This window comes from Hipposideros armiger, unplaced genomic scaffold (assembly GCF_001890085.2).
Source record: "Hipposideros armiger isolate ML-2016 unplaced genomic scaffold, ASM189008v1 scaffold_316, whole genome shotgun sequence".
Taxonomy (NCBI): domain Eukaryota; kingdom Metazoa; phylum Chordata; class Mammalia; order Chiroptera; family Hipposideridae; genus Hipposideros; species Hipposideros armiger.
Window position 1 is genome coordinate 87,385 of NW_017731666.1, and position 20,631 is coordinate 108,015.

At 42.0% G+C, this 20,631-nt stretch overlaps 2 protein-coding genes and 1 long non-coding RNA gene across 13 annotated transcripts in view; 1 reads left to right on the forward strand and 2 right to left on the reverse strand.

Moving 5' to 3' along the window:
- Positions 1-4,343, reverse strand: part of VAMP3 (vesicle associated membrane protein 3) — a 9,548-nt gene extending 5,205 nt beyond the window's left edge. The window contains exons 1-2 of the mRNA XM_019660408.1: positions 4,239-4,343; positions 2,475-2,556 (exon numbers count right to left, since the gene is read on the reverse strand). Of these exons, the coding sequence (XP_019515953.1) occupies positions 2,475-2,556; positions 4,239-4,240 (84 nt within the window). The 5' untranslated portion in view covers positions 4,241-4,343. The remainder of the gene's footprint in view (positions 1-2,474; positions 2,557-4,238) is intronic.
- A 1,570-nt stretch (positions 4,344-5,913) lies between these two features.
- Positions 5,914-20,631, reverse strand: part of CAMTA1 (calmodulin binding transcription activator 1) — an 833,165-nt gene continuing 818,447 nt past the window's right edge. For 8 of the 11 annotated variants that reach the window (XM_019660379.1, XM_019660385.1, XM_019660381.1 and 5 more), the window contains 2 exons: positions 17,641-17,671; positions 5,914-9,186 (listed from right to left, as the gene is read on the reverse strand). In XM_019660379.1, coding sequence (XP_019515924.1) covers positions 9,154-9,186; positions 17,641-17,671 — 64 coding nt within the window. In that variant the 3' untranslated portion in view covers positions 5,914-9,153. Of the gene's footprint in view, positions 9,187-17,640; positions 17,672-18,188; positions 18,559-18,695; positions 18,855-20,631 lie in introns of those variants that run through there. The other 3 variants (XM_019660375.1, XM_019660382.1, XM_019660383.1) reach the window with 3 other exon arrangements.
- LOC109392159 (uncharacterized) lies at positions 13,787-14,955 on the forward strand. Its single transcript, XR_002126002.1, has 2 exons — positions 13,787-14,308; positions 14,418-14,955. It is a non-coding gene; the product is annotated as an uncharacterized LOC109392159 (long non-coding RNA).

The following is a 20,631-nucleotide window of genomic DNA, read 5'->3' on the forward strand; positions in this document are numbered from 1 at the left end:
AAAAAAAAAAAAAAAAAAAAAAAAAAAAAAAAGACATTATCAAGGATGTGAAAAGACAATCCACCGAATGGAAGAAAATATTTGCAAACCATGTATCTGAAAAAGACTTAATATCCAGAATATATAAAGAATGTTTACCACTCAACAAAAAAAAGAGAAACTACCCAATGTAAAAAATGGGCAATGGATTTGAACAGACATTACTACAAAGAACATATGCAAATGGCCAACAAGCACAGGAAAAGCTAGCCAACATCACTGGTCACTAAGGAAATGCACACCGAAAACACAACGAGATGCCACTTTATACTCACAAGGATGGCTATCCCCCAAAAAGAAGGAAAATAACAAGTGTTGGTGAGGATGTGGAGAAATGGGACCCCATGGACATTACTAGTGAGGATGTAAAATGGTGTAGCTGCTGTGGAAACGTTTGACAGTTCCTCAAAAAGTTAAACATGGAAGTATCATATGATCCAGCAATTCTACCCAAGAGAAAAGAAAATGTATGTGCACACAGAAATATGTATGCGAACTTAGCAGCATTATTTGTAATAGCCAAAAGGTGAAATCAACTAAAAAATCCATCAACTGATGAATAGCTAAACAAATTAAGGTAAACACATGCAATAGAATATTACTCAGCCGTAAAAAGGAACGAGGTTCTAATATCTGTTACAATTTGGATGGACATTGAAAACATGCTAAGTGATGGAGCCTTGAGCTGAGCTGCCGCCCAAATGGCTCAATGGATAGAGCATGTGCTCTTAACAAGGCTGCTGGTTCAACTCCCGCAATGGATGGTGGCTACGCCCACCTGCAACTAAGGTTGAACACAGCATCTTGAGCTTAGAGGCCACGAGTTGCTGAAAGGCAGCCAGATGGCAACTGGCGCCCTCCACAACTAAGATTGAAGAACAACAACTTGGCCGTTCCCCTCCCCCAATTCCCCAATTTAAAAAATTTTTAAAAAATAAAATAAAAAATACATATAATTTGACTAAATTCTCCATGGTAGCATAAACTTATATTAGTACCAAAATTTAAAAAAAATAAAAAAACATGCTAAGTGAAAGAAGCCGTCACAAAAGGCCACGAGTGGATGATTCCTTTTATATGAAATGTCCAGTTTGGAAAATCCATAGAAACACAAAGCTGATTAGATTAGCAAGGAGGGAATGGGAGAGAGGGGATGGGAGTAATTACTAAACGCGCATGGCGTGTTCTTCTGGGTGATGAAAAATCTGTAAAACTAGATAGAGGTGGTAGCAACATTGTGAATGCAACAAATACCACTGAACTAGACACTTGAAAATGGTTATGTGGATTTCACCGCAATTAAAAAAGGAAAAAACAACTCTCCTTACTGAAAATTCCTTTGGTTTAGAAAAAGGACCCAACTTGATTTTGTAAGTACACGAAAGTTTCATGCAGGATGGAATTAGAATGGGTTTCTTAGCATGAAAATATAAATTTTTCAGAAGTTCACAAACAAAACCATCATACCAAAATATTACCCTATGCTTTAACAATCCATCATTGTGTTAAACTAACGTAAGTTTAATGCTGCTTTTTAAGGCAGCTAAATGCAGAAAGACCCGATTTTGTCGTTGGACAGTGACAGCTTGTAGGAACGTGGAAATACTAGTTTGACTTTCTCAATCTTCCACTGTGGGTCTGCATATATAGGGCAGAAAGATGCTGTGAGCGTCCTCTAACTGGAGAACTCCCCAGATACAGATTTGCTGGGCTAGAGCAGTCTGCCAGCATCGCCTTCTGAACTGAATTCCACAGAGGCGTGCGCAGGCTGGGGAGCTAGAAAGGCTGGCTACTGGGGGAGCATTCTGATGATGACAAACCTGGTCTGGGCTTGAGCAATCTATAGGCCTCATTCTTACAATTCTATCACTCTATTTTATAAAGCGGTTCTCTTTTCTCTGATTTTATTTTTTTATTGTGGCAAAATATACATTATAAAGTAGTTCTTGGAGGAATGTCCTCAGGGAGAAATGTTTGTTTTAGGTATGTCATGTGGTCACAGGAAAACAGGAGAATCTGACTTCTGTTTAGATCAGGGCTTGGAGAATAGCAGGGGACAAAATTCTGTTACATTTATGATATGGTCAAAATTTACTTTACATTCACACTTTAGGATACTCTGGCTAAGCCAGGGGTCAGCAAACTGCGGCTTGCAAGCCACATGTGGCTTTTTGGGTACATACATGTGGCTCTGAAGTAAAATTGAAAATGAAAACAAAACTATCATAGTTTCATTTATAAAATTTTTAAAGGATATTATTCACATAATGGTGATTTCATTTGTTTTATGGCTCTCGAATAATTTTTAAATTGTTGTGAGGGACAGGATTGGCTCTTCCGTCTCAAAAGTTTGCCGACCCCTGGTCTAAACGATTATTTCCAGAGTGTTCCCATGTTGATATAAAATCCATCTTTTCAGTGTTTCAGAGCAATACCTCATCCACTTGATTTTGTGTCTGCTGAAGTCTTCGATTGCTGCCAGAGGCAGCGCTGGAACCCGCAGGCATACCTGTAGACCTGAAACACGCAAAGGCACGAGCATTAGCAAGTTATGATTCCGAGCACACTTTTGTACGTATGAAGATGTTATTCTAGGACCCTCGGTGTTAGGGATTTCAGAACTAACGCAGAAAAAGAGGCCCTTCCTGCAATCATGAGCAAAGGTTCTAATGACATTTCTCCTAATTCCTCTATCATTTCCAAGATTCACCCACATGTTAAAAGTGACCAGGGTCTAAAGCAAAGGTTTAATAGGATTTACTTTGTTCACTGAAGTAGCTGATCCTAAGATAGGTAAACTCTACTTTCCAATTTTGTATTACTTTTTAAAAGCCACACACCTACTGAAATGCACTCAGTACTCTTCTGACCTTTTCACTGAGGCAAAAAAATTTTTTCATAGTTACAATTATAGAATGCCCTTTTCCAGTATGTGGGAATACATTTATTTACAGGAACAAGAAGCAATGCTGCTCCCCCTCTTAAAAGCTACGCATCTTTTAAAATCCTCATTGAATGCTTCACTTCTCCCCAGGCAGGTCTTCCTTGACCTCTCTGGGTTTCACATCCTCATTTTTTTCCATTACTTTGTTGGTAATGCTTTAATTTTTTTCATTATGTGTGTGTGTGTGTGTGCACATATATTATATATCCCTTTCCCTAATAGGTCCCAGGCTCCTGTGTTTTAGAGGTCTCCTCTCTGTATCCAACACAGCACCTAGCAAGTGTCCGCATACAGTAGCCACCGGGTCACTGATTCAAGTTATTCCATCCCGTGTCAATGACACGGGCGACAGCAGATCCCACCCCTGCCCTCAGAGTTGAATGTCTGGTCACAGTGAAGGGCCGTGTTCTGGTGCCTTTTCTCCACGTGTTTCCTCCCTGAATCCTCACAACTCTTTGAGGGACCCATTATCACCCCCATTGGACAGATGAGTACAGTGAGGTTGAGGAGGTCAACTTGTGTTTGGCCCAGGTCCCGTCTTAACCGCTGTGGTCTGCTGGCACCGCAGCCTCAGGAGGGACACCCCCAAGAGCTTCCTAGACGGGGCCCGGGGAAGTGCCCATGGCTTTCTCCTCCTCCGTGAGCGACGAGCAGGCTGGAGGGGGAACGGAGGCTTCTTGCGATTCTGGACAGCTTCCTCTGAATGTCGCCGCGGGCAAGTCCCCGTTTGTAGGGCCACCACGAGAGAGCTCTGCCACCTTCCTGAGCCCACTCTGGCCACAGGTGCCTCAAGACTGGGCCAAGGAACCGCGTAACTTCCGGAGCCCAGCCCAACACCCGGCAGAGTACAGTGACCACCGCCCCTCGCGGGGCCTTTGGGGGTTGTGGGGGGAGAGAGGGCGTGGGGGGTGGGGATGAGGAAGAGGCGGGGACGGAGGCGGGACACTGAGCGGGTGCGGGCTCCCCTACCTCCGGGAAGCCCCGGGCCGCCCCGCCCTTGCCCCTTCCGCGTCAGTCCGACGGCCGCGGGGCCCTCCGGAGCGGTCGGCGGCACTGCAGGGTCGCCCTGCCCGTCTGCAGCCCGCACCCCTGAGGCCGATGCACGCCCCAGGCCTCGAGAGCCCCCGCGTCGGCCTGCGCGACCTCCGCCCGCGTCCGCGCGGCGGCTGGCGGGGACTGGGCCGGGCGGGGCTCCCAGCCGCATGCCACAGTCCCCGAGGCCTGAGGCCGCCCCGCGTCGCATCGCGTCACTCACATTTTGGCGGCGGCGGCGGCGGCAGGTGAGGGTCCGCGGAGTGGCGCAGCTGGAGCGGAGGCCGGGAACCTGGGCGGGGCGGCGGCGGCGCGGAACCGATGACGTCACAGGCCGGGGCCGGGGTGGGCGGGGCGCGCTCGGCCGCGGAGGAGCACGCCGGAGGTGGGCGGGGCGCTGCGGGGGCGGGGCCGGGCGGGGCCCAGTTACCCCTCGAGGCCACCGGAGAGCGCTGGGGTCGCGGGGCTCCAGCTGACCGCGGCTGCGCGTGGGTTCTGGCTTTGCAATGCTGACTGCAGGTCAGTGAGCGTCAGTTCCGTCTCCCCACCGCCGCCCGTGCTGACGCTGGGAGACGTGGTGCATTACGCACTGGAAAGGGACTGTGTAGGTAAATGAGGGTGGAGCGGTTGACGTTATTCTGGGCCGGTGGGTGATTTCTGTGGCGGTGACAGTATTGGACACAGCCTGTGTATTTCCGCTCAACTTTTCCACATTAACCTAGTGGTCCTGTAGACACCACGTTTTCCCAAGAAACCTGTTAAAATGAGATAGGAAGTCCGTTTGGGGTATTGATCACAGTGATGGGGTTAGGTTCCCTCTCTTCTTATTCGTGACACAAATATTTGTCATTGTACAGACCATATTATAGTGTTTACAAGAGCCTTGACATCAGGGACTGTAGTTCCTACATTTCTGTATTCCCGGGCCCCTAGCACAGAATAGGTCCTCAACTGCTGATCGGATGGATGCCGAGGCATGTATCTGAGTGCAGTGAGTTACTTTGCAGTGTCTTCAAGTTGTAATTTGAAGTATTCCTACCAATATAGACAACTCCTAGGTAAGAAACAAACATACTACAAAACACTAATAGGTCCACTGGCAGATTAGACAAGAAACGGAGAACAAACACTGTCTTTTCTAACTCTAAACGCAGTAATTTGAAAAGGGAAATGTTAAGTGTATATTGGAATAAACAAGAGAGTGTCACAGAGGAGGTGGGATTTGAGTAGGTGAGTAGCCCAAAAGAGAACTTTCCAGACCAAGGATGAACAAACGAGCAAAGACAACAGTGGAAATGGACACGGTCTGCACAGACAAACCAGAGGGTGCAGGTTGGCGCACAGGTGAAAACAAGACTGAATAAAAGACTGAGGATAAATAAGAAAGGACAGTGTCATTTAAATGCAGTGGGCTGTGGAAACCACTGCGGTCCTGTGGAGGTGGGAGCTCTGTCATGCAGAACCTGTCTGGCAGCCGCACTGAGATGGACTACATGGAAGAGGGACAGCCAGGAGGATGAGCTGAGGCTCTGCAGTGACAGGGAATGAGACAATGACGGCCAAGTCCTCAGAAAGGAGGGCTGACAGTCGTCAGCTGGAAAGTGCCCTTTAAAAAAACTTCAGAGGCCTTTAAGTGAAAAGGAGAATTTAGACTTTCAAAAACTGCACGCCAATGATTGATCCGTTAAGAGGTGCCTGAAAAGATAATTGAAGAGCAAGTGTTCTAGGAACAGTGGCTCTACTAAGAAATGTTTTTGTTCACGGACATATCCCAAACTATGTAACCATCAATGTCAAAACCTAAGGAAATCCTTGCAGTTATTTCATATGGTCTAAAACATGCTGATCACCTTGGATTGTAGTATCAGGTCAAGTTAAAGCAAAACACACACATAATATGGGGAAATTTTCTTCATTTTTAATTTACAGCAGAAAGAATATAAAGCATTCAGAAAACATTTTCCATATTTTAAGGGCAATTCAAAACATTTTGCATGGTTTCCAGCAGCTGAGTTCTTCAACAGATCCATTGATTCAATGATGCTTTACATGCACAATTACAAAAATAAAACTTACAAAAAAGAAGACATCTAGACTAGTTTTACATGCAAGTCTCAGGGACCCCCCATTGGGCGCCAACTACTGTGTGGAACTGCCATAAGCGACCGTGCAGCCAGAGAGGGGTTCCAGTTAGTATCTTTATTTCGTTCACACAGTACAGCTGATTTCAAATGGGTAACAAGAATAGCAATTAAATCTTCAGGAGACAGAATAAGATTAGCTATTAATTTTATAATGAAATCCTACTCCTGGCACTTGGGAATTCAGATTATCCAAGAAAGCTGCGCTTATCTATCATCTTATATTCAAAATTAAGATTCACAACCAAGGAAAAGCGGTCAGAAATGCTTCGTTTCAGTGGAAGTGTATTTTGTGTACCTCGCCTAGGATTCACAGTTGTACTGGTAGGCTACACTGGTAGGTTTTGAACCTACTTCCTATCCCCTCCATAAGAACCCTCCTAAGTCTATGTACGTCTTTACCTTCCAGAATTTTCTAACTTAGCTAATAATGTAGCATGTGAAACATTAAAAAAATAAAATAAATGTGAGGGTTAAAGCAAATCCACTGAGGTCATTACTCTTGTCAAAAGATCAGTTATTTGTACCATAATAGATGGAGCAAACGTATCTAAATTCAGTATGAACATAGGATACTCTGAAAGAGCCGGCTTTCACATTCTATTCCCTTTTACGAATGCAATTGTGTTTGTAAATTACTCAGTGTCCTCCTATAGGTCAAATTGTGTAAAATAATAGGTATTTGGGGCGGGGGGGGGGGACGGCAACAGCTGCAACATAACCCACACATTTAGAAACAAAATCGAGTCAGCTCCGTTGAAAATGTACAGGTGGCTACTAGTTGTGGGGCTGTCACTGTTGTCCAAGTTGATCACAGCAGTAAGACATATACTGTACAGTAATTTGAGGTTGGCAGTGAAAGGAAGTAATTAAAAAACAAGTACAATTATAGAAAAGGCACCAAGAGCACTGACCCCAGTTTTTACAATCTTTTTGTATCTACCTTCCTTCTCAAGACACCAGTTTAAAAAGCTTATTTGTGAATATTTTTAGGCTTCACAACAAGCCTTGAGTTTTCACTTACAGTTGGCAGCCAGAACCAAGGAAAAAAACGATTATTTCAGCTTTATACCAACTGATCCTGAAGCTTAACCTGGGAATTTTAAACTGGCATCAGCAAATGCAAACTCGGTTCTCTCAGTTTACGTGAGTAGTTTAATTTTTAAAAGCATCCGATTTCTTTGGCTCCTCATTGTGTGGAAATAGTAAGAGACCATGACATCCCTACATGACCAGTTTGCGTCGTTTTAATTTTTAGTTACTTTTTGTGCAATTTTTATTACATCTTCTGATTTCCAGCAGGAGATATGAAAACGTGAGACATTTTTTTTAAACCTTTCGTACTATTTCTTTTGTCAGGTTTTGATCGTTCAAAGTGTTCTTTGTCGGAGCGAGTGGATGGTGTTAAGCTGTATACTGATTCATCTTATGATTATCTGTTTAGCAAAAGTAACTTAATTTTCTTAAGCAATATTAGCATTCACATTACTTGGCACCATTGGCAAAAAAATTTTAAATAAAATAAAATAAACTCCTGGTAGCCAAAATTAAATGTAAACATATCCTTTTTTTTTTAAGTAATGTTACTCTGCCTTTTTTCCTAAGTCTAAATACAGTAGCTCTTTTTTTTATTTTTTTGCAGTTTAGTCATGCTTTAGCAAAATGTTCTTCTAAAGAACATTTAAAATAAAGTACTCTTATAGTGAAATAAAGTTTTTTTTTGTTTCATTTTACAGACCATAGCCACTAATGCTTTGCTTTTGTTCATTTCTTTTTTCTTGATTTCATGCACATATCTCTGTGTTAATATATACAATATATACAAACAATACATCCACATTTTCTTGCTCATTCAGACAAAACTATACAAATAATTTTATCTTGCCATGTTATTGACCTTTGTGAATAAAATATTTAGCAATTAATATAATCCCTTTCAAATATTTTCTCACTTTCCATTTCTACCTTCTATATATACACAGAAACTGCTCAGTTTGGATGAGATATAGCCAAAAATATGGAATTTACTGGCCGGAACGCAGCACCACGCTGATCCTTTAGGTGGCAGATGTCCAGGCAAGGGTTATGATTCCTTAGAATGACTACAGTTTCCAAGGTTACTAAAAAAAGCTACATGCTTTACCAATTGTCTAAGTAATTCTCATTGCACATGAAAGTAAGGCAAAAAAATTAAAGTGCTGAACATGAGAAAAGGGACAAGATGATTTCTCGCAGGTTCTTGGGAGGTGGTGGGGACAAGAAAATAAATTTCAACTCTGTAAGCTGTTTCTTGTTACTTCCCATGCATTACCCGTTTACCACACACCCGCCCCTCTGCAAATTTCCACAAGACATTAAAAACCTGCAGATTTTAAAAGTTGCATTAAGTGTGCTGTAGAGATTAAAACAGAAACAAACAAAATAAAATAGAAACAGTGAAGGAAATGAGAACACACAGACCCAATAGAGATTTGTAGGATCTAAGCCCTCCACTGAGAATGAATCCCAAAGATTCTGCTTCTTGGAAATAACTGACAGGTGCAGGAACAGCGTCCTCTTTTGTTGCTAGTGCATCCCCACCTTCTCTTATCTATATTTTTGGTATAAATATTTGTACAGTTCCACACGATGTTTGAATACAGCCCTATAGGAGAAGGAAAACGGCTTCTTCCCAGAAAGAGGAAGCCTCTTTCACTTCCTCGTGGTGTCTTGTTTTCCCATGATCCAACAGAAAGAAGACTGAGTTCCAAGATGTCTTGCTGATCAAATTAAAAGTTGTCCATGAAGGTGCAAATGCAATGACCAAAACATTCCTGTTAAAATCCTGCAGCTGATCTCCCCAAAACTGCAGAGGGATTATGTGTGTGCGTGTGTGTGCGCATGTGCGTGCGTGTGTGTGCATGTGCGTGCGTGTGTGTTGCATGTCTCTGCTAAAATCAGAAATGAAAACAGTCTGAAAAGCAATGTCACATTGCTAAGGGATGCTGCTGTATGTCTTCAAGTTCCTTGGCCTTTTTCAATTCTTTCACTCTGGAAGAGAAACAAAAGAAAACAGCAGGTGACACCTATGGAGTGAAACTGGGACCAAATAACAGGAAAGGACATTGCCATTCCCTCTGTAGTCAGAAACCAAAACCAAAACCCTTTTGAGGATCGATGGCAAAAGAAACTGCTGTATAACTGCTTGGAAAATGTTCAAAGAGGAAGACAGGACCCTGCCTGAACCTCTACCATCCAGGGCTCTGAACACAAAGCAAAACTGAAACTTACTGCATTAACTCAAGTGTAACAATAACATGCTCACCTTAGAAAATGTTAATTGTTCAAATAACTTTCTTTGTAGCCTGGCGGATCACCGTTAATGCCCTGTAATTCTGTCTGATGCAAGTGAGGGAAACGGAACACGTGTTTATTTAGCTTTGGCTATACCTAGGACATGAACTTGGCCTTTCTGCTTTGCTCACAGACTCACGATTGTTAGACCTCTTGAACCTGATCATATACACCTGCACAACTCTACCGTTCCACTCAGGTACTGTGGAGTCTCTTGGGTTTTCACAAGGCCTTCCTTGCCTCCTAGTCCACACTGCAGCTTTAAAAGATGTTCCGGTCACTTCCCCCAGGCTCCCAGATGGACAGCAATTGGGTACAATACATAAAGGTCCTTGGTTCTAGTTACCAAACGTGTGCCTTGGTATTTTCATAGGGCCGCCTGATGTAGATGGGGCACCAGGGAAGAGGCTGTAAGCTACACAGACATTTCTCTTTACTGACAAATAGCTAAGACCTGGCCTTAATATCAGAATGGTCAAATGCCAGAGTGACTCTGGGGCCAGACTTCTGAAGTCACTGCATGTTGCACGAGTCAGAGTCTACAATACTGCATCCCAGAAATTAACGTGCTTCCCCAAATGGGTGTGAGAGGTGCTTTCAGCTGCATGGTAGCAGCAGTTCCTCAGGACACGTACACTCTATCTCAACAGTATGACAAGAAAATGTCTGACTTGTCTTCCTAACATGGGCCCATACAGCGGTCAGTAATTCCCAGTTATAGTTTTCTGGTTCTCTAAGAGGAAGGTCTTCCCTGCTATCTTAAGTCCTACCAGGACATTTAAGTTTTATTTGAAAACAAACGCTAGTTTACTTTCTCGATGACCCTCGAGCCGGAAGACGTTTTGAAAAACCAGTAATGAGTTATCGCTGTATTACACAGGCTGAGGGTCAGTGGAATGGCACATTCGCTACAATAGCGATTTACGAAAACAAAGTATATTTACCACCTCCATGCAGAAGTTTCTCAGTATTCTGCAAAACTGATATACTCTCCTCAAAGAGAAGATGCTCTTTTTCAGAAACAAACCTTTATCATTTTTATCATCATTAATACTAAAAAGAATTATAATGCTTGAAAACTTGCTTATTTGTCTGGCGTACTTACTAAAATTCAACAAGCCCAGCTTGATCAAACAGTGTTATCTTCAAAATGGTTAAATCCTTCTTTCTTAACAGGTACACTTAGAATACATTGCTATGTTCGTAACTGAAGCCAGGTATCCTTTCGTTTAAAACTTTGTAATTAAATATACCGTGGATTATGAAATTTCCAGGTCATTTGGCTATTACAGTACAAAACTGTGCATCATCAGAGGTCCCTGCTTTTGGACATGCATACTTGGTAAAATGGCTTTTTAAAAATTGAAACATGCCATATTCTGGGTTCAATTTTTAAACATGCAGTACCTATACTGACAGCTCTGCGGCTGGGAAAATGCAAGGCATGCACTCACTGATGCCACCCTGACCTCTGGGCATGCAATGTCTCTGCACTGGTGCAGGCCTCACTGCTGACTGCTGCCAGATGTGCATGCTCCGTGAAACACTGTGTTTGACCTCTGCGCTAGCCCAGGACTCACTCACAAATATGCAACAGTGACTCCATCACTGGGAAGGTGTTTAGAATTGGAAGAATTCTTCACTCAAAATCTGACAGCATAAACACAAAGATACCCATTTGCAATTGTCCTAGAGTGAACGGGGAAAGCTTTAAAAAGACTAAGCTCATCATAGAGATGAACTAAAAGGAGACTGAATGATGAACCAGAAATATTTTAGTTTCACAGCAGAGAATCTGTCATCAGCTGGTCACGATGGTTCTGAACGTAAACATTTTTCTTTCAGTTACAATGGTCACATTTGTTTTTGCAGTTTGTTTTGCAGTTTCTTTCTGAACTAATTCAAAAGTCAACTATGTTCTCAAAAGGTTTTAAAGGTACCATGTAAACACTCTGCTGTAAACCTAGTGACAGCCTCACACACCACGAAGGTAAGGAGAGATGGCTGTGACTGTCCACAGGGAAAATGGGACGTTGTAATTTTTGGATATGTTTTCTAGGCTTTCATAACTCCTGAGCATCAGTGGAGGATTTAGTTCTTAGTTTCGTGAGGTTTTCACAGTATCTATCCTAGTATTAGAAAATGATATCCAAATGACTTAAACAGCATAGGTTATTTATTTTTTTTTTTTACAGAAAGTCATTCAAGTTGAAATTAGGATAAAAAGGAAGAGAACTTATGTTCCAATAGCTATACAGGTTCCTTAATATTTGTTATCTACTTCAGTCTTCACGACACCAGCATTATCTCCAATTTGTAAATACAGAACCTGAGATTTAAGGACTTAAGCAGCCTGCCCCAAGTCACACAGTTGACAAATGGCAGAGTGGGGACTTGAAGCCAGGTAGTCTGCCTTCACCTCTCCATGCCACTGCCTCTAATAGTATCTCAGGATGACAAATTTTTAAAGTTATTTTATTATTTTTTCCAAAAGACTTACTAGAAAACATGCATTTGGAAAATTTCCATGGCATACATGTGTTGTTCAAAACTTTTATATTTTCTCTTCTAGGAGGTCATCCTTTACCTGACCCTATGTTGATTTTATTCCAATGTTTTAGAGAAAAAATACCTCCACATAAAATGTACATATCGATTTTCAACACAGATTTGAAATGTGAAAAGAATGGGTCTAAGCATCAAGGAAATGAAAGATTTTTAGCCTCCTTCTCCAATTTGCAATTTGCAGACCATGTTGATGGTGACTTACCTCCGAATGTTTAGATGAACTTGACTTTTACAATCTGCCTTACTGGAATCATAAGTGGAGTTTAATGTTACCTGAGGGTAGATTATTAGGATAAGACAGGGGTGCCTAATTTTTGTTTTAAATCAAATGTCAATAAAATATGTTTGAATGTTATACTGCCTCCAAAGAAACAGAAAATGGTTAATTCTATCACTGAAGTGATTTAGAACCTGATAGTAGAAATTTTGTTAACAAATTCTAAGAAATAGATGTTTTAAATTGGTGTTTCAAATCATTACAGAAATTTGTTGTTGCCTTATCTCAGTCAAGACACGAATAGTCGCTAAGAGGCATAGGTGAACTAAAACTGCTTCTAGCACAGGAAGGATAAACAATAAAGTTTAACAGTTATTATCATCGCTGACTCTCCGGGCCTATTTGTATTTCTAATGTGCCACAATGGGTATGTGCTCTGTACGTAACAATTATCATCCCTGCTTGTCACTCTTTGAAAAACAAAGTTTATGTTACGTATCCACCTGTTAACACCGTCTTACAAATGTATTTATGTGACATAAAATAAGAAGTGAAAAACTCAGTGGGGGAAAAAATTCAATGTTATAAACCAAAATCAATTGATTGAACTGATTTCATTGAGATTGCCTGGATTGTCAGCATATTTTTCAGTAGGCAAACTTGGTAAATACCAAGTTTTTGAAACTGGAATTATACTTGAAAGTCCAGTACCTATGGTCACCGCATCCATAGAACTCAGAATACAGATGTTCAATAAACTTCTGTTGTCATGTTATCCAAACTCAGCTAAGGGTTACTGAGATTTGGTTCTCTTAGGAATTAGAACAGTTAGCCTCATTTGGTGCCAAGGAAGACATGAACCTAAAAATGTCCAGGCCATCTAAAAACATGCCCCATCATAATTACACTTCTGAGTTTCATTACACAGAAGGCAGGCAACGCAGTCTTCCCTGAGATGATAAAGACCATTAACACAGGACAGAAACTACAGCTTCTGTAGGTACAAGGCCATTACCACTATAATGAGAGCAGCAAGGACTGCACTTCTGAACTCCTGTCAGTAACCTGGAAAATAATATTCATACGACCGGCTTGCAGTTAAGGTGACAGGACAGCAAGACGTTCACCTGTGACCATTCCACTAGGCCGAAGAGAAGCACCCCTTTGGGATACTGTCGCACTCTCAACCAAAAAGGAAAAAGAAAGGTTGCAGCATAATGTTCTCACGTGATGTATAAGCAACAGCACTGAAAGCCAGCAAAAGCCCACGGGGTTTATTTCCATCGGACGTCCAATGATCATTTATGAATAAATGAAGTAGGCCCGCTTTGGGAACTTGTAGCAAACAATGGCTCATGGGTAAAGCGTAAGGCAAAGCTGTTTCATTACATCTCCTCAGTGACGCTCAGCCAAAGAAATGTTTCATGAGTCAGTGGATTCGGCAGGTAGTCTCGCAATGCTGGACGTCAGAAATATACAGGGCAGCCAATGCGGCTTTCTGGTTAGTTACCTGTTGCTCTGAGAGCTGCAATAGCTTGTGGGGGATTTAGGAAAAGAGAGATGTTGCCATTTTCCAGAAATCTCATTTGGATTGCAAAACAAAAAAGACAGAGAGGCCCAATAAGAATGACACAGAGCATGTTGTCTGCAATTTAACACACACCACTGTGTTCCAAAAATATTCATTTCCTAAAAAGAGGCAAGTAAGACAAAATTACTTGGAGGTTTAAATGACATCCATGACGACACATCCCACATTCATTTTTTACTCCTCACTGAAAGAGTATCCTGGGCCCTTGGAAATGGTCCCCCTTATCGAATTTTACGTAAGACGTGTGATATCATAGCTGCTGACCTAGAGCACTGCTTTCTTTTCTCAGTTAAATGGTCTACTTCCCAGGCATTGCTAGGGGACAGTCCCTTAGATAAGTGTGTGTCGCACAGCAGGCACCGTAAGCAGAACTTGGAAAGGACTCACTGAAGGCATTCCATGAAGGACCTCCAGACCAAGGGCTGAGATCATTACTTACCAAGGTAACTGGCGGCCTCTGGGAGTTACGGGTTTAGAAACCCACTTGTCAGAGAAAGTGTGCTGTTTAAAAATTTGTGACCAAGAAGTGTTCTCTTTGCTTCCTCCAATTAGGGTTCTTTCATTCCAGTAGCATGGCTTCACCCACGTTTATTGGACATGCGCAACTGAGCCAGCCACTGACAAGAAACTGCCTACTTAAATACCAGAATTCCTGCTGTTTGTCGTAATACCTGTAGGAACTGTTACAGGTTGTAAAACCCTCTCACAGAAATACTGTCTCAAATAGTTTGGGGAGAAGGAATTTGTGCAGGAATTGCTTTTCAGAGAGGGGCTCTCTGGTCTATGAAAACACTCTAATCTCTACCCCCCCCCCAAAAATTGTTCTAAAGAGAAGTGGAAGCCATTTTCCAACTAGAAAAAGAGGTATAGTCCTTTTTCGTGTTGGTACCTTCAGGATAAATCGTTACGTGATTCAACTATTTACTATTTCCTGTAATAGGAAGCATCGTGGTTTTTGCTATAAAGCTGAATAACATCCTGATACATAGACTGAAAATCCAACTGGGAGTAGTGTTTTCAGCATGTGCGCCTGACATGGAGCAGGTCAAGTTAACTGAGAAAAATAATTAAAACTATTGATTCAAATCTCTCTGTGTGTATAACAACAAGTTTTCTTTTAAACAGACCATTATTGCGTCCAAGACAGACATATCCCTATGACGGTATCAAGAATTTGAAAACTCCACTTGAAGTTACTGGATGAATCAGGGGCTAAGTCTGAAGTTAAAAAGAGGTGGGCTCCGTGAAGATATCTGGGCTTTTTCTTAGCCTTCCCCAAGTGGAGCCGGAAAACGTGGCCTTTCTGATTGCTCTGTTGTTGGAATTAGGCTGTTGTCTTAATGTTGACTGACACCATCTGCCGTTTCATTAACCTAGGAGTTGGGGTCCAAAGGTGTTTTTACAAACACTGCACCGTAACATTTAATTCTTCAAGTTTTCAAATATTATCTTTTGAGGTGTAAGCCTTAAATGTCTTAAGTATGGTATGCTTTATAAATTAATAAGTGTGTTATCTTCTTTGATATAAATGCCACGGAGATAAATTGTCCACAGAGAATGCTCTGCCTCCTCAGGGAGACTGCAACTTGGGGACTATCGCAGGGAGTGTCGCTTTGACTTCTCTGAGGGAACAAGGAGGGAGAGCGAGTTTACTGGTAATGAGACAAAACCGAAGAGAAGCTATTCCTCAATTCACAGCTCAATAAATAGAGGACCAGACAAGCAGAAACCATCCATCTTCCCAGCTTCTCTTTCAACATCCTGAAAGCCTGAGGGCGTGAGGGGTGTTATGAAATGCCAGCTTCCCAGGCATGAGGTGTTTTGGGAGCTCACCACAGAAGGCGGTGGGCGCTTACAAAACAAAGGGAGGGACTCTGGTGGGCACTGAAAAGTACCTTCAGAAAATGTGGTCTTAAAAATCATCATTAACGTACTCGAAACCAACAAGCTTCAAAGGCGCGTAAGTGACCACTTTCACTAAAATGTTGGTTTCTTGCAGTGACTGTATTAATTGCAAATAACATGCAAGACACTACTCCACCTATTGATTGGTTAAACTGCATACCAGGGCATGGAATTATTTTCACATGGGCAGAAATATTATCTCTGTTTGCGGAGAGTGAGGGGAAATAGAAAGAGAAGGGGGAGATTTGTGTTCCTTTTTTCTCCTGTTTCACACGGACATGTCTGAGGCAGCTCTACCACACGGGACCTGAACTATTTCAATTGTAGCCTGCCGAATTCTAAAGGGAACTAACAGTTAAATTTACAATTGAGTGTAGCTGCTTTATTATTTTTTTAAACATCTTTCTTCTTCAGCAATTATGCATAGTTTTAAGTAGATGAGACTTGAAATAAAGAATAAGGTCTTGATTTAAGAAGAACTTATAAAAGCTCAATATTCCTATCGTCATATATTGGCAAACCAAGGCCTGTGGGCCAAATCCAGCCTAATGCATATTGGTGTAAATAAAGTTTTATTAGAACACGGCCACAACCATTTGTTTATGTACCATCTATGGCTGCTTTCCCACTGCAGCGGCAGACTGGAAAACGTTTGCCAACCCTTGGCTTCAAATATAATGAATGAATATTAGCATCAACGTAAATGTAGTAAGGGGGAAACAATATCTCCAGACACAATAGAAGTCATAGATTTTTGGAAGTGTGGTCTTTCCTCGAAAGCCTAACAAATGAGTATGTAAACAGTAGTGTTAGGTGGAGAAGGGGGTGCTGGATGCGGTTGACAGAGAACCCCCGTGTTATATTTTAAATGCGTCTTCTCTTGGGACTACCTATAGGACAAAAGTTGTCAAATTAAACTCGAGTCTGACTTTGGTGAGTTCCATTCCTGATTTTTACAACAGTTTTCTGGCACGAAGTCCTTTATTATAACTGAAGACATGTTGAAAGTCGCATCGGGTGGGTTTTCCTCCCTCGTGTATACTTACAGGTCAGCGCCATGCGCTAAAATCTCAGGCCCTAGCAGTGTCTACTGCACACCTGTTCACTCCCATTTCTTTAAAATACAAATTCTATTGGAACATCTACTCTTAACTGCAACACAGAATATACAGATTTGAGGCACTTATACCATGTTCTCTTTATTTCTCTTTATTCGGCATTGCCATTAAATACTGGGGGTCAGCCTGGCTCGCTCTTACAGTGAACGGCTGGGTTGATTCTGAAAGGGCAGCTTTGGGTACTGACTTACCTCATAGCACCGGGGAAAGGGAGTTTTAGAAAATAAAACTGTAGTGTCAGGGTAATGGGGACACAGTAATTCTAAACAAGAAATAGGTTAAAAAAAAAAGAAAAAAGAAAAAGGCCCTTATCACCTAGGGAGCCTTCTTGCCTTAGAAATATGGACACAGCAGAAAAGAAAATTTCATATGGCAAATGACTTTAACCACAAACCACCACTTGCTTCAGTTTTCTTCCAGTGAAGCCTTGTTTAGGTTTCACTTGGACCCCCAGCCACTGTCTTATCCTGAAGGCCTCTCCCCCCGAGCTCTCAGCATGCCCTTCACGGTTCTAGGAGGCCCTCCCTTTCGCTCACTCATGCACTGGTCCAGCGACTGCATGTGACTGCTTTCTGGTCGTATCAGGGAGCAGGGTTAGTAGTTAGGGTTAGTTTTGACTTGTATCGTATTTCATTCAAAATGGATGTGAAACTTCTGGCATACCTAGGCTGCAGCCCCATGCAAGCAAGCAAAAAGCAAAATATTGAAAATGGAAGATAAAGATAAACTGGCTAGCAGGCAGCTAAACTCACCCTTTTGTACAGCCTATGGTCCACCAGGGGGCTTTAGACAGTAAAACAACACCAAAGAGCTATTAGCATGTGAGGGTCACAACAGAAATCTTATCAATAGCTTTATTTCAACCAAAAAAAGAGAGTATAGGTGGTTCCTTTTATGGAAGGAAGGAAGAGTGGCGGTGGGGGTAGTGTAATGAACAGGTAGGAAATGGACCAGCTTCCGCTGCGGTCTAAAATGTTGGGGGTCGTGTGATGTAGCAAATCCTTAAGAAATGAGGCCGCTCTTATTGATTCCTGAAGCCACTGCCGACCTACCTTTCCTAAGAGGGTGTAAAATCAAGTTTTCTATTTTAATGCTTCTAAGGGACAATCCACATGACAATTTCTCTTTTAGTTTTTTGGTTTTTTTTTTAATTAAAATTTATTGGGGTGACAATTATTAGCAAAGTTACATATATTTCAGGTGTACAATTCTGTTAATACAGCATTTATATATCACATTGGTGCTCCCCACCCAGAGTCCCCATCACCATAGATTTGATCCCCTTTACCCTCAACTACCCCCCCCCACCCCTTACATTTCTCTTAAGATGATATCCATTAAACCCAGGCTGAAAGCAGGGTTACACTCATGCTAGGGAAAATGTGAGTTCAAACTTCCAGGACACATTTGCAGGATTTCTTCAAGTTCCTTAATTGAATTCACGGGGATGGGAAGTGAATACTGACCTCATACAGTCAGTAGACAAACATTAAGAGTTTGTGGGCACATTTTTCTAAAATCTGAACTATCATAGGGCAAGTAACCAAAAGGGCCAGTAGGGTCTTTATTTAATCCCAAATCATGAACAGAAATTCAGGGTCCATAATCCGATAGTCTCTTCATAACAAACTTCCTGGTTAGCCTTATGAGGTTATCACTGAAGTGTGAACCTAGGGAAAGGTAAAATCTTCATGAAATTCTTCTCTGCTGGTTTACAAAGAAAGAACTCTAAAACCACGAGTGAAAGAATCCCTTTGTTCAGCCCACATTGGGAGGGAGCCTTTTATGCATGTTTTGTTTTAATATCTTTTTTTTGGGGGGGGGGAGAGGGTGGGACACAGTCATTCAGACCACAGCAGCTGTATATCACTTAAACCTTGAGGTACAGTCGTGAGGCAGCCCAGGCTGTCTCGGTGTGTAGCACTTTCTATTGCATTCCCGTGGTACCCTTCTGTTTTTCATCTATCTGTAGATAGATCATAATAAGATGTTAGGTTCCCATGATGGCAGGGAGTGTGTCTTAGTCATCTTTGCTTAACTGTAGTTTCTTTGTTTCCAGAATGGGAATGATTTATAAAAGGGTTGTTATGGGAATTGGCAAGATAGTTTCTAAGCTTACAACATAGCCTTTTTTAGAACTTGGAGTATCTTACTCTCCCAACTCACCCAATGGAAACACATGGCACGGCTTTGGCCAAAAAAGAAAAAAAAAAAAGAAAAGAAAGAAAGAAAAAAGAAAGAAAATGAGCATGGGACTTTATGCAATTTTGCTCCTAACCACCAAGGTTGTATCTATCACCTATCCTTATTTTCAAAGCTTAAGGATAAGATAGAAGAAACAAGGAAAATTAAACCGGTGAACATTTTGGTTTGTTTGAAGCGGCCTAGAGAAGAGGAACGGAAAGGTAATTTTCTTGAAAATAAAATCTGTCAGGAAAGTATCAGCCACAGCCTTAACAGTGCTGCAGAGAACCTTTCTGGGTTTTTCATTTTACAGGTAGGAAAGGTAAAGGGAAGAAGAAAAGTGTGAGCGCAGATGAAACATCCGAAAAGGGCCTATGTAAGTCTTCGATAGTTTCATGAAAGGAAAAGAAACGACTCTATTTAATTGGATGCAAGAACTCCAATGCTAAGTCACAGGTATGACTGAATAAAGAAGAGAGACTGGCTTTGGTAAGGCTTGTGGAATGAAGGTCATTATGTCTCAGCCATGCCCCATACTTTGATTCGCATTTCCTAAGGAGACTTCCTGTTTCAGAGATACTGCCTCTCATTGGTTAGCTAATCATGAGGGGGAGGTCCCCAGTCACTCCGTGGTAGAGATCAAATGGGTTGCTGAGGCACTGTAAGTGTACATTAGCTTCTCATAGCATTCTAGCTAGAGAATACCAAGTATTATCCTAAAGAATGTGCTTTTTATTCAAGTTTTTATTATTGTTCATGTGTGGCTGCGTGCATGGTCCCTTCTAGTGTCATGTAAATGAATTCTTTTGTTAATTCAAGTACCCATACCCAGTTAGCCCCTGTTAAGTGTCAAAGTCAAAATACTGTCAAAGGTAGCAAGCAAATAGCTTTAGGAGTCAGAAAAACAAAAAGTAAAACGAAACCTCTGAGGAATCAAATTGGATCTGAACGCTAGGGCTTCTGGCACAACTGAGCCGGAAGGGGAAACAAGGCGTTAAGGAGCGAGCTTTAATTAGAGTTGGGTTCTGTGAACCACAGGCTCCCGATGCAGGAGAAACAAGACCGCATGGGGAGTAATGTCTATGTGGCTCGGACCAGACTATTAGCCTAAATAAAGAAAACAAAACACTTCCCACCAGCCCCTCAAAACCTAAGGAAAGAACCTAGTCTTCCCAAAGCAAGGTACAATTTGAGGGAGCAGAGAGCAAGCCCTGTAGTGTGGCTCCGTGGGGAGATGGTGTCTCTGTGGAACGCTGGGGTCTCAGGAACCCACTTTCTTCTAACTGAAACGGGCCTCCCAGGTCAGGTGTGTGTGTTTTCCTGCAGTTTCTCCTGTGCCTCATCACAGACCAGCGTTAGTGGGTAATTCCACAAGAGCCTGCTGGCTATTTAGTACATGTCCAGCAGAGGGCACCAGCTATATACCAGAAATCCCGCATCAGAGAACTTGGATGGAATCGGGTTTTCTAGCCTTTCCTTGAGAATAGAAACTTGTTTATTTCCTGTTTGGACACGTATTAGCATAGTAAGGGTTTAGAGTGAAGAACACACTGCAATGG